This window comes from Carassius gibelio, chromosome B8 (assembly GCF_023724105.1).
Source record: "Carassius gibelio isolate Cgi1373 ecotype wild population from Czech Republic chromosome B8, carGib1.2-hapl.c, whole genome shotgun sequence".
In the NCBI taxonomy this organism is placed as follows: Eukaryota; Metazoa; Chordata; class Actinopteri; order Cypriniformes; family Cyprinidae; genus Carassius; species Carassius gibelio.
The window spans coordinates 15,481,681-15,494,963 of record NC_068403.1 but is presented as its reverse complement, the minus strand read 5'-3'; the positions used below and the strand labels follow the sequence as shown (position 1 = coordinate 15,494,963).

The 13,283-nt window shown below is 37.0% G+C and overlaps 2 protein-coding genes across 2 annotated transcripts; both read right to left on the bottom strand.

Annotated features, from left to right (window-relative positions):
* Positions 1-1,785: 1,785 nt before the first annotated feature.
* On the bottom strand, positions 1,786-3,551 carry tcf15 (transcription factor 15). The gene is made up of 2 exons (XM_052563898.1): positions 2,855-3,551; positions 1,786-2,212 (listed from the first exon to the last, which is right to left on the bottom strand). The coding sequence occupies exons 1-2, from the start codon at positions 3,329-3,331 to the stop codon at positions 2,147-2,149; spliced, it is 543 nt and encodes a 180-aa protein (XP_052419858.1). The 5' UTR covers positions 3,332-3,551; the 3' UTR covers positions 1,786-2,146.
* A 6,262-nt stretch (positions 3,552-9,813) lies between these two features.
* Positions 9,814-12,116, bottom strand: srxn1 (sulfiredoxin 1 homolog (S. cerevisiae)). The gene is made up of 2 exons (XM_052564387.1): positions 11,816-12,116; positions 9,814-11,699 (listed from the first exon to the last, which is right to left on the bottom strand). Exons 1-2 carry the CDS (start codon positions 12,035-12,037, stop codon positions 11,490-11,492), a joined length of 432 nt encoding a protein of 143 aa, XP_052420347.1. The 5' UTR covers positions 12,038-12,116; the 3' UTR covers positions 9,814-11,489.
* Between the last annotated feature and the right edge of the window lie 1,167 nt (positions 12,117-13,283).

Genomic DNA, 13,283 nt, shown 5'->3' with positions numbered 1-13,283 from the left:
CATTATCATAAAACATATACAGTAATGTTCAAAAGTCTGAGTGCACTCGTGAAAATGTGTCTCTAATTAAATATAAATCTTTTCATTGTAAATTATTTAAGACGTTCATCATTTATTAATATGGGCTTAAATGTCACATTTTTAATTTCAGGTAATATTTTTGTATAGGCACAAGCCTCAAAGTCTAGGCTATAAAAGTCATAGAAGTTTAATCCACAAGTATAGCTCAGGAGAAATAGTGCATTTAATTAAACAGACATGTGACAACATGCCCCAATAGTGTCTATAGTGTGCTTTTCAGTCAAACCTAACCAGTAAAACAACAGTGAAACAGAATCAATGAATGACTAAATAAATCAACTAAATGTTAATGTATATAGCCTTACACATATAATATAATAAATCTCAATATCAAATCCCAATCATTACGAAATTAAATAAACATTAATTTCCCAGAACTTTGATTAGACTATATAAAAAATATTTTAATATAATTTAGAATCAGATAACTTTTTATGTATTATTATATTTGATAAAACATTGCTATTTTGAATATATTAAATCTCAATCATTAATTCAATCATCATAATTTCTCAGATATATCTGGGACTGACTCCTATAGCAGCCATCATTATTCGAACAGATCCTAAATCCATTCCCGGTTGTTTAACATGAGAAACATGCATTCTGTGTAACTCTGGTGGAATGAATGTCTCTGTCTCCGGTCTGATCGCAGCATGAGACCAAAGAGGAGCGATCAGACACAACATATTTGCTGTCTCCTGGGTTATTTAAGGTTTTCCTTTCTCAACAGTTCACAGGGTTAGTCTTTTTTTATTTTTTATTAACTGCAGAAAAGTTCACAGAATATATTGGGATATTGGCAATTGTAAAGATCCATTTTTGACTGCGATTTTAAAACACCCACTCAGCTTGTATGTACAGTAACCTATGACCTTCATCCAAGCATCCGAGAGCTTAAATGCTTTATCTTTACCCTGACCTTCGACCTTGCTTTCTCTTTATCAAACCCCCTCTTCCACTTTCTCTTGCTGTGTATTACCCCACCTTCCATGTCGACCCTGCTGGTGATTTATGCAGCTCACAGATGCACAGCTGCAGCAGGTCCCCATGCTAGTAGTATTTACCGTGACTAATACATACCAGATCTCAAAAACACATGCAGAGAAAATGAGAGAGATATGTATAAAATAATTTTAAAATAATCATAATAATCAAAGGAAAACATTTAGATTCTGTCCATCAAAGAAATTACAAACCAACATAACATTGAGGAAAGGACCACATTGAGAAATAGAGGAGTTAAATTATGTGAAGAGATAATCAATGAGTTTTTTTTTCTGAATTTAAATGAATGTTTATTTTCAGATGACTGATTGATTTGAAGCTCTGCCTGAATCCCATGAGCCCTGAACTCTTCTTTCAGCTCTTGGTGTGTTTTCCTGGCAATGTTTGGATTTTTTAATCCAGAAAAGCATTAGCCAATAAAAATCACTATAAACGCTCTATAAATGTAATTGTTTGGTTTCAAAAACAAAAATTAAAAAAAAAAAAAGTTTTAAAATTAAATAATATACTGTTTAAAAAGTTGCAGTATAACCTTTATAACGATGTCCCACAAAGCACTGATTTTTATACTGAAATGTATTAATGCTTAGGTCTGCTTCTGAGGATGTTTAGGAAAACTCATCATCATCATTCATTTTCTATGTTTTACCAAATGAAAACGTTTAGTTCACAGATTTATTGCATATATTGATATATTTCATTTTAAAGAAAACTCTTTTCAACACGAAACATTTTTATGTGCCATCCACGCATAACTGACGGAGGACATTTGAAATTTGAAAAAATATATATTTTATTTCACCATGGTGATTTCACAATTTGTGTATAAAATGTATAAATTCTCTTTAACAAAAAAGAAAAAGAAAAAGAAAAAAAAGTATGCACTGCATTTAAAATGTTCATATCTTTATACAAATCACACAAGGAAAAGGTACAGAAAACTCAAAATTAACTCTTGTTTGAATGGCGAGTCTCCCGATAATCTCCGTCGCGAGGAGTCTCGCTCACCTCTCGCGCTCCCTGAGTTGCGGCTTTATCTCACGCGCCGCTGCCGCTGCTACCGGCGTGTCACGCGCAATGACGTGATACCCCGCATACGGACACAGTCAGTCCCGTCCTTTATCTGCAGAAATACACACAGACAAAGAAAAAGGTTATTCATTTCATGTCATACAAATATATAACCTAGACTCTCTGTCTGTGATGGGCCTAGCCTATTCTCTTTTATCAAATGTTTTTCTTTATAGGCCTTCTAAATATTGGGAAACAACTACTACATTTAGGCCTCGATAAAGACATTTAATGTATGACAGTGAAAGAGTAAACTATTGTGAGAAAATATAGATAGGATAGCCTATTTAACTTTTTTATTAGCATCTGGCAAAAAAAAAAAAAAAAAAAAAATGTGCCCAAATACATTATCAGTAGCCTGTCAGAGGGGAACAAATGTTAAAGTTAAAAAATGCTGTCACTGAAGCCTATATATATTACAGCCATAATTAAAACTAATGACATGAGGACTTCTATTAGGTTAGCTATTTTTGTTAAGTAGCCTAAATGTGTTTCCTTTCGTTTATTGTGCTTTATTCTCAAAATTGCTCCTTTGGCAATTGGTCCTTCACACTTTCTGAGGTGCGTGGATCTGCACATCCTGTCCATTTGCCATTCATAAATGTTTGCTGTTATAAAGATAAGTGTTTATTATTAGGCTCCTATTTCCGTAGACACTATCTATATCCAAATGCATTATTTGAAATGTTCTTACCCCTTTTCTCTGGCTGCTGAGGCAAAAAGTACATATGGTGCGCGGCTGCTTTCCTCCGCTGTCCCCCTGCGCGCTGTAAACCGCGCTCACGCACGGCTGCGCGTCCTCTCCTCCGTCCCCTATCAGGAGCACATTGGCCAGATGTGAGATGTAACTGGAGGCTAAGCGCAGAGTCTCAATTTTTGACAGCTTTCTGTCCACCGGCTCGGTGGGAATAAGAGTCCGTAACGCCGTGAAAGCAGTGTTGACGCTCTGCGTCCTGTCGCGTTCCCGCGCGTTGGCTGCGTTCCGTTGCTTTACTATCACCACACTGCTCACCGTGGACATCTGCCGCCGCTTCTCCGCGCTTGGACAGCAGCCGTAGCTCTGCTCCGAGCTGCCGTCGCTCTCGCTGCGGTTCTCCTCATCCTCGGACATCATGGCAACATCCGGGTACGCTCGATGAGTCGCCATGGGCCGTAGCATGGCAAATGCCATCACTAAAAATTCTCTGGACTCCGATCTGAGTGAAAAGCGCTTGATGAAACCGAGAGAGAAGTATCCAAAGTATCCAAAATGAAACGTTGGCTTGTTGTCAAGCACTAGCCACGCAAACACTGCATCGCCAAACCTTGATATGTGTTTCAGCAGTTGAACTATCTCATCACATGTTAAAGATCCTCTGGATGCGCGTCCTCCAAGTCATTCCAAGCGCGAGCAGCTTAAGCAGGAGAAGCGCGCGCGGTCTTATAGGATCAGGGAGGAGCAGTCACTCGTATGCAAATAACCAAAGCTACAGACTCACAGACAAGCTAAGTCATATTTGAGCACAAAATACCTATTTTTAATACTTGATAGTTTTGCTAACACATTAAATACATTAATGGATAAATAAAAACATTAAGAACAAACAGAAAAATAAAGATATGCATTCACATGAAAGTATAAAGGTATGTTATTTGTCTGAGGTCTGGCAGTATGGCTTTATGTATCATGCACTCTCAGAAAAAGATATAGCATATATATATATATATATATATATATATATATATATATATATATATATATATATATATATATATAGGCTATATATATAACCTGTCATTTGGGTAGCATCTTTTTAAAGTTCCATATTCCTAACTTTTAGTGTGCGTATTAGAATATAAAATGTACAAAAGTGTACCTTTTTAAAAGCTACCGCCACAGTGACAGCTGTTGTACCTATTTTCCGAGAGTGTGCAAATAACTTTAGAGATGAGTTTTATTTCTATAGTACAAACGCACCATCACTGTATCCTGGTACCGCCACAGCAAATGTAAGGCTAAGCGTGTTTTATAGTTGTATAAATGTATAATTTCTAATATGTATGTAATATTGATTATTTATAATATTATAAAGTCATATATTATTAATTTTATTGAATTAGTTTATTGTTTTTATATGCTGTTGAAGAAATATGTTTCAGTTGTGTTTCATGTCGTTTGTCAGTGTTTCTTGTTGCAAGATTGTTTCCATTTGATCGCGGTTTTAACGTTTATAATCGGAAAAAAACATATTTTGATTTTGGCATCTTTTGTCTGTATCAGATATACTGTAAAAGATTAAACCCACTAAAACTGAAAACTTCAGTTTAATTGCTGCCTAGGCTACATGTTTAAAATATCAATTGCATTTGTTAAAGTTTGAATTTAGTGACTTAATATTTATTATTATCATCATCATCATCATCATCATCATCATTATTATTATTATTATTATTATTGTGAAATGTGGAAACAAAGAAATAGACAATTAAAATAAAAGAGCTCGTGGAGTAATACGAGCCTTCACTGGGAAAAACAGAAGCTGCACCTGCAAGCAGCTCTCGGCCGGTGATTATCCTCTGAATTTATTGCTTTTATTGCGCGCCATTTGACAGCGAGGCGTTTAAAACAGCAGCGGGCCTATGAACGCGCAACAAACACGCTGGCAAACGCACTGCAAAGATAAATATGTTTATTTACAGAAGCATGATCCTAGTAAATATTAGATAAACAAAAAAAAAATGCAAATTTTCAAATTCAAATATTCATTTGGTGAATCGAGGTTTTGAAGACGACCTGCAATTGAGCATATATTTACTTTAAAATACAGAGCTGTCCTCGCAGAATCACATTGGGCAGTACTGATTGTGTTAGCTGAGAGTTTCAGACCCGCTAAGCTTTGTTTTCATTCAGTGGCTCGGAGAGCACGAGGCCGCTATACAGAACAATAGGGGTCTCTCTTTTTCAAGAATTTTCTTTTCTCACCTTCTGTTTCTTCTTCATTGTTCACTTCTTTTCTTCTCTCATACACTCACATTGTAAGTTTTTTATTTTATTTCGTATTTAATAACCTATACAGACGTTAAATTTGTTTGCTTTCATCCTTATTTCCTGTCATAAATAACCTTCCTGTCATAATTCATGACTGGCCTTGCCATATAAGAATAACATGTCTCACCGTTTCACAATCATGCTCTAAATAAAGTGTCTGTTTCGGTGCAAAGGAATGCAAGACCTTAAATCAACCATATGTGCTTATGTGACCAAACTCACTAACCTGTGACCTCTCTTCTTGACCTCAGCTTATGTGCTCAAGAAATGTGGTCATCCTCATTTGGTCCTATAATCGCTCAGTTGCTATATGCATAACTAAATGCTTTATTGGATGTAAGATATTAAATGGAAATGTATATTTCTGGGCATTTTGATGCATTTCAACTGAATCTTGGTCAGAAACTCTCCTTGTTTTGACATGTCATATTATCAACAGCTTAAAGCACAGGTCTCTTTAACACACAGGTTATATCATTTGCATGATAACATTCACATAATTGTGTTTGTTGATCTTGTAGCTGAGGGGCAGAGTTTCTGCTGGACTAGGTTATACACCATATTGTATAAGGTGAGCTTCTGCTGGGACAGAGCTCACACAGAGATGGTTTGTTTATAGCCAGAAGCGGGTGTTGGGTAAATAAACATGAGGCAGATGTTAAGAATGATCTTAGAAAGAGAGAGTGAGACAGTAGTGGCAAATGGTTTCCAGACTCTTTTTTCTCTGTCTAATTTATTTTCTCTGTGCTTCCACGGCCCGTAATATGTCACTTGGAGCAGCTTTTACAAACATGCCTGTGTCACTTAAACCCAGGACTTTCTGTCCCCTCAGCTGCACCAACAACCCCCTCCTAACATCTACGACACCTACGACATTTTCAAAACACCTGCACAGTGTTTTTACAAGCCTGGTGGGCAATAATCAATGAAGCTATGCTGATCCATACAACCCCTCATGTAAATGTTCAAAACAACCAGCAATTAAAGATGAATTAGTGTTAGTTCATGTTTATTTCTTCATATATTAGGCTAATGTATTTATTTATTTTAGAATTTTTAGGTAACTTCATTAATGTTAACAAATTTATTGTGTCACCATTTCTTTGCTGATTATGTATTTATCATGCAATGACAGACTCAATGTTCTCATATGAGTTGGATGGAGTGAGTCAGTGAGCTAAGACTGCAGCTGAATACACAGATTTACAGGGCCAATAACATCATGTCATAGAGAAATAGACTTGTTTAGGAGGAAGGAGAGAGGGACTGTAGGCTCTGGGTTCACACATTTGACTGAGTAGAGCAGGTGTGTGTGTGTGTGTGTGTGTGTGTGTGTTATGGGAAGAGGGGGTAGAGTACGCTAGAAGAATTTTCCCTCTATAATGCAACAATCTGTGGTATTATGTTAAAGGAATATTTGTGGTTCAAGTTAAGCTCAATCAGCAGCGTTTGTGGTGTAATGGTGATTACCACAAAAATAATTTTGTTTTCTGTCATGAATATAAATAAATACATACATACATACATACAAATAAATGTGGCAATTTTTTTTTAGAATTTTAAAGCAGAAATTTGCTTAGAATTTTATAGAAGTACGTACATTAAAGAAATAGTTTACCCAAAAATGAAAATTTGTTGAAAATGTACTCACCCTTAGGCTCCAGTTCATCAGTTAAGGTCTTGTGAAATGAAAAACTATGTGTTTGTCATAACAAAACAATCATTAAGGCTTTTTATTTTTAAAGCCACAAAAATTCTAGTCCATAATCCACAATAACATTTCCTCCAAAAGTCCATCCCCCATTGTCTTGTCACATTAAAATACACCGACATATTTGTTTATTTTGGGCTGTTTTTCATGAAAAATGTGCTTGATCCATGTATACTTCTCTCTTGATTCAGATTAGATTACTTTTTTTTTTTTTTACTGGAGAGAATTATTATAGAGGACTCATCAGTAAACAGCTTTTCACTTCACAAGACGCTAACTGACGTATTTAAGTTGTTACTTGTTGTGGATTATTGTGATGTTTTTATCAGTTGTTTGAACTGTCATTCTTATGGCACCCATTCACTGAAGAGGATTCATTGGTGACCAAGTGATGTAATGCAAAATTTCTTCAAATCTGTCCTGATTAAGAAACAATCTTGGGTGGCCTGAGGGTGAAAATAATCATTAATCTTGTAAAATGTGTTATAACATCTGTAAAAGTTGACCTATAGCTGTTCTCATCACTTTACAGTGGTTTAATAGTTGCATTGCAACAGAATTGTAGTATTGAATGTAACTCGACCCCCCAAAATAGTAAAATTAAAATCATGTACATGCATATTCTATGCTATTGAAAAAGAGCATTTTGATATATATAGATTGGCACTATATACTTATTGTAAGTGCCTTACTTTATGTATGTTTAAAGAAGAAATCGATCAAATCTATTTTTGTGGTAATCAGCAATATTCCACAAATGCTGTAAACTGAGCTCAAGCGTAATATTCCTTTAATACACTGCTGTCATAGAGAAATGCACATTTGGACTCATTCTAAGCCATAGATATTATTCATTGCATGCGTATTAAGGATGTAGAGGGTGTATAAGGGTGAATAGACATCAGAATGAGTTTATCACTGTATATAAAGTGGTATTGTGGTGCAGTGCATTAGCTGTATGACCATAGGGTCAGTGTCTAATAACTCATATTGCGGCCACATGTTATGGAGGTGTGTGTGAGAAAGAGAGCAGGCAAACGTGTTTTCAGGACAGCTAATTCTTCACAGCATTTGCAAGGCTAATGTACATCCATCCAGAGGGGATGAGAAGTCCATTATTCATTTGCATGTAACTCCACAAATATGCTGAAATGGTTTGGTAAATTTCCCTGTGTGAGTGTGCAAGTATATGTCATTATTTTGTCATCATGTAACCCCCCTGCACTGCAGCGTCAGCAGGGGATTCATACAGCGCACAGAGCCACAGTGTGAAATCAGACGCTATTCAGGGAAATGTTGACTGACCCCTGCAGGTAAGGGTCAATGGTAGGATCCTGCCAAAAGCTGTACAGGAAAAGGAAGTCTATTCATGTCCTATTGCTCCATAACTCTTGGACTCTGACATACAAAACAAGACCATAGAGAAGGAGCACTAACACACACACACACATAACGTACACTTCAAAACAGAGGACACAAGTCTACGTCAATGATCTGGTGTCTGATGATACAGTACTCAAACACATAAACAAGTCTGTGAAATCTGTTGAAAAAATAAATAAAATAAAAAGTAAAATTTCATTCCTAAATTGTGATTCAGTAATGGATGTTAAATGACTAAATTTGTATTGTAAAATTCTGACTCTTAATCATCATGTTCTCACCAGTGCTAAGGTGAACAATTATTCTAGTTTCTAAATTGGTGTTGTTGGACTTCATGTAAATGATTCATCCAAGCATGCATTTCATTTTTCACCTTGTCATTTTTCATCAGAATCTCATAACTCAATCTTGTGATGAAACAAAAGACTGCCCTACAATCAACAGCAAGTTAGATAAATATTATAAAAGTTGGTTTGTGAATGATATCATCAGCAAACGTATATAAATGGTAAGTTGTGCATAAATATAGTCATTTATACAAAATATCATTTATATTTTCAACAAGAGGAAGGAAGATCTGCATTGAGGTGAAATCCTGTGTCTTGTGTCCTCATGACTCTCAGACAGACTGGGCTTGTCTAAGAGAGATGATTTTTCATGCCTGTCAGAAGCAGAGTGGTAGAATTACACCAGTACAATGACAGGTGCTTGTGAGGCTGAAATATTCATGAGAACTTGTGTGTTAATGTTGCCTCAAGTACCTGGATCCGTTTCTTCTCCCACCATCTGTCATTCTTTGTCTCTGTCCTCCTAGTTCGGAAGAAGAACTTTTGGGATGTAGGAGACAATCTTACAGCTTCCTTTATTTCCCCAAAATGCAGCAGGTGCAGCCCACACTTCCCGAATTGGTTGTGTGTCTGTCTCTTTCTTTGTGTCTCCTTAATCAAGGGTTTTGCGTGTCAGGAGACTTCTAAGGATACATTTTTTTCCAGAGCGTATGGAAGCCACAGGAAGTCTTCTCACACGCGACCATTCTTTTGCCAGAAATTTACAGTTGGGCAGGTTTGTTCCGCCGAGGCCCTGGGCCCCCTCTTCACTTCCTGAGGAGCCCCAAAGGGAGGCCAAGATCAGGGCCAGCACCCCAGGGACTCGTATATCACCAATGGAGAAACTCTGTTATCTTCCAGCAGAGATCTACAAGGTAGTAATCGCCAATCACAGGCCTGTACCTTCCTCCATGATCAAAGGACGCGGCTGTAAAGACATGATTCCTGCAATCAGCAGCTGCTGGTGTCCAGCTTAACTCTGTTGCTATAAAGATCACATCTCTTAAAGGGACAGTTCCCCGAAAAAATTAATCTTGTGTCATTCCAAACCTGTATGACTTTCTTTCTTTTGTGGTGTACAAAATCTATCTTGAAGAACATTTTAACTCTTAAATACAACACAATACAACAAGCTTTTGTTAAAAAATAAAAATAATTATAATTATAATTCTGAGAGTGCATGGGTCACTTAAAAATTTTGGAGCTGCCGACAATTGCAAAGGATTTTATTTGTCTAATCAAGTCATACCATACAAAATGTTGCAAAGTTTACAGATCCAAGAAATTTGTCATAATTTGTATTGTTTTATTATTGACTGAGGCACCTGTGAATCTGGGTTTTCAAAAGCATCCGTCATCGTTGTTGTAAAGTCTGAGAGGCCTTTTGCTATGGATATTAGGCCAAGGTCAAAAGTCAAAGGGAAGTGAAATGCCGTTACAAGGAAGAAATCCGAGGTGCCCTTCTCTGATCTCCTCTAGACAACAGCTGAGAACAGAAATGACTGTGAGAGCAGTTTTCATGTCAGATAATTCAGCGGTTCCACTATATTTCCTCTACATCAGTCTGACTGTGAGCCTCAATCCATCTATATATAGAATATGGCTGTATTCATCCTTTTCCTTCACTTCAGCCTGCAGATGAGAAAAACGCTGGCCAGTTCTCATGACACATGACCCCCAACATGTCCTGCCATTATGGATGAGCTTCAGAAAATGTCCTACAATTCTCATGCCCCTCCACTGGCACATAAAAATATGAATTCATAAAAAATGCAGTGAATTTAGCATATCTACAAATACACAAAGAACATTGTATGCAGTAATTCTTAAAATGTAATGATTAAGATGTTCAGCTTGTAATATTCATAGCAGATCTGGACACAATACAGGAGTAAACTCTTTATGAATTTGGTTGTGTTAGTCCACCCGAGAGACGCGATCTCAATGCTGTGGTTAAGAGCACAGAGCATAACCATGTCCAGTGGTCACCAGACCAGCACACGCCTGTGGTCATCTTATTTTCTGTCCTCATCTATTTTGACCATTACACCATTTTTTTTTTTTACAAAGCAAATGTATTTATAAATTATTAACAATATGAATCCTTTTAACTTTCTAGCAAAATCACAGAATATTTTAGGCATTTCAGGTTAGCATACTAATAGCACTGGACAAAATTTCAGACTCTACTGAAAACTTTTTCACACTGAACAGGAGTAAAAAATAAAAAAATAAAAGTAACATTACTAGCCTATAAATCATCTAAAAATAATAGCAGTAAATAATAATATTAATAAAACACTTACTACAAAGGACTAAATATTTTATTGAATACTTCATATTAGCCAATAACAGAGCAAATGTGTTGTTAAATTAATTAAATATCTATTTATAATCTCTAAAAAATTATATTTTAGATCAGACTGGAGGGTTTCACTGACAAACAAAGTCCGGGAAGCCCTGCTTTAATCAATCAGTGTTGTAATGCTGCCATCTAGTGGTCAGACTAAGAATTGCCAGATGAAGAGAGATCTGTTTAGTCATCGTGACTTGAAACATAGAGCGACCAAGCAAAACAAATTATGTTGATCAAAAGGAATAAAAATATGTCTGGTAACAGTTGCAACAAAGCTTTGATTCATACAGATACAACCAGAGAAGAGGAACTGACAAGAAAATTATTAAGAAACTTGTGTGAATATTTTCTTAACCAGGAACATCAAAGTGCCTTTTCAAAATATAAAGTACATTCTTTATCAGTGTCATAAGAAACACAGCCATACGGAATAAATGTGCCTGAATATCATCTAGATGGCAGCACGGATTTACCGCCTCGGTGCGTCTCTATGTGTGTTGGATCCACTGATCTATAATCAGTGGATCACAGTAGTTTCGGCGTAGATGCTCCCAGGTAAGTGCGTAAGTCTGAAATATTAGATTTGATGATCTTGGCTGGTATGGATTTCATTTTTAACCTATGATAGGCAGCAAATCGATGACATCCTCCAAAAGAATAATAATAATTGCCTCCCTTTTCTCCTGTGATCCAAAGCACGTCTATGGGAGGCACAACTGAAATACCTGCGTCCTCCTGGAAAAACAACACAGTTAAAAAACGACCTGCAGTGAGCTCAGATATAATACCAAACTGAATAAGTAGCCTACATATAACGTCAAATGTAGTCAGCAGTCTGAATGAACTGTTACCTGTATGCTGGTCATGAGGCTTTGGACTTTCTGTTCGTCTAGAACAGGCGGAATGGGTCGTATAATCACATCCATTGGGATGTTATGTACGTCCTGGATGTTGTCTGAATGGATGGAGCGGTTTTCTCTGCTTAAACTTCCCATGTTTCGCGTGTAAACCCAGAGTGGATTCACTTTTGTGGTGCCGACGTGCCTTGTGAAAACACTCAGAGCTTGAAACATCACTAGTAAGTTAGTAGTTTAGTTTCACAAGACACAACAGGGAAGTACGTGTCTGCGCATGCGCGAGTAATCCTGCCTTATTTCCTCTTCTTCTTGGCTTTTTACGGCGGCTGGCAAGCCAGCGTAGGTGCATTACCTTATGCTCCGGAGTGTGCAACAGAGAGTTACATTCTACTTATTAATCCAGTCCTTTTAATGGAATTATAGAAAGCTTTGCAGTTTATTTCAGATTTAAAATGTACCACCTGAACTCCATTCTTCTTGATTTCAATCATATAACTTCTTTCTTACTTATATTTCTCACATTCAAGAATTGCATGGGTTACTGTTTCTTATACACTGTTCACGTACAGGTGCTGGTCATATAATTGGATTGTCATCAAAAGGTGATTTATTTCACTGATTCCATTCAAAAAGTGAAACTTGTATATTATATTCATTCATTGCACAGACTGAAATATTTCAAATGTTTATTTATTTTAAATTTTGATGATTATAACTGACAACTAGGAAAATCACAAATTCAGGATCTCAAAAAAAAATAGAATATTACTTAAGATCAATACAAATAGAAATCTTGTGGCAAACTGAAAAGCATGAGCATCTACTGCACTCAATATTTGGTTGGGACTCCTTTTTTTACAGCAACGCGGCGTGGCATGGAGTTGATCAGTCTGTAGCACTGCTCAGGTGTTATGAGAGCCCAGGTTGCTCTGATAGTGGCCTTCAGCTCTTCTGCATTGTTGGGTCTGGCATATCGCATCTTCCTCTTCACAATACCCCATAGATTTTCTATGGGGTTAAGGTTAGGCGAGTTTGCTGGCCAATTAAGAACAGGGATGGTCCTTAAACCAGGTACTGGTAGCTTTGGCACTGTGTGCAGGTGCCAAGTCCTGTTGGAAAATGAAATTTGCATCTCCATAAAGTTGGTCAGCAGCAGGAAGCATGAAGTGCTCTAAAACTTCCTGGTATATGGCTGTGTTGACCTTGGACCTCAGAAAACACAGTGGACCAACACCAGCAGATGACATGGCACCCCAAACCATCACTGACTGTGGAGACTTTACACTGGACCTCAAGCAACGTGGATTGTGTGCCTCTCCTCTCTTCCTCCAGACTCTGGGACCTTGCTTTCCAAATGGAAATGCAAAATGTACTTTCACCAGAGAACATAACTTTGGACCACTCAGCAGCAGTCCAGTTCCTTTTGTCTTTAGATGCTTCCGACACTGTCTGTTGTTCAAGA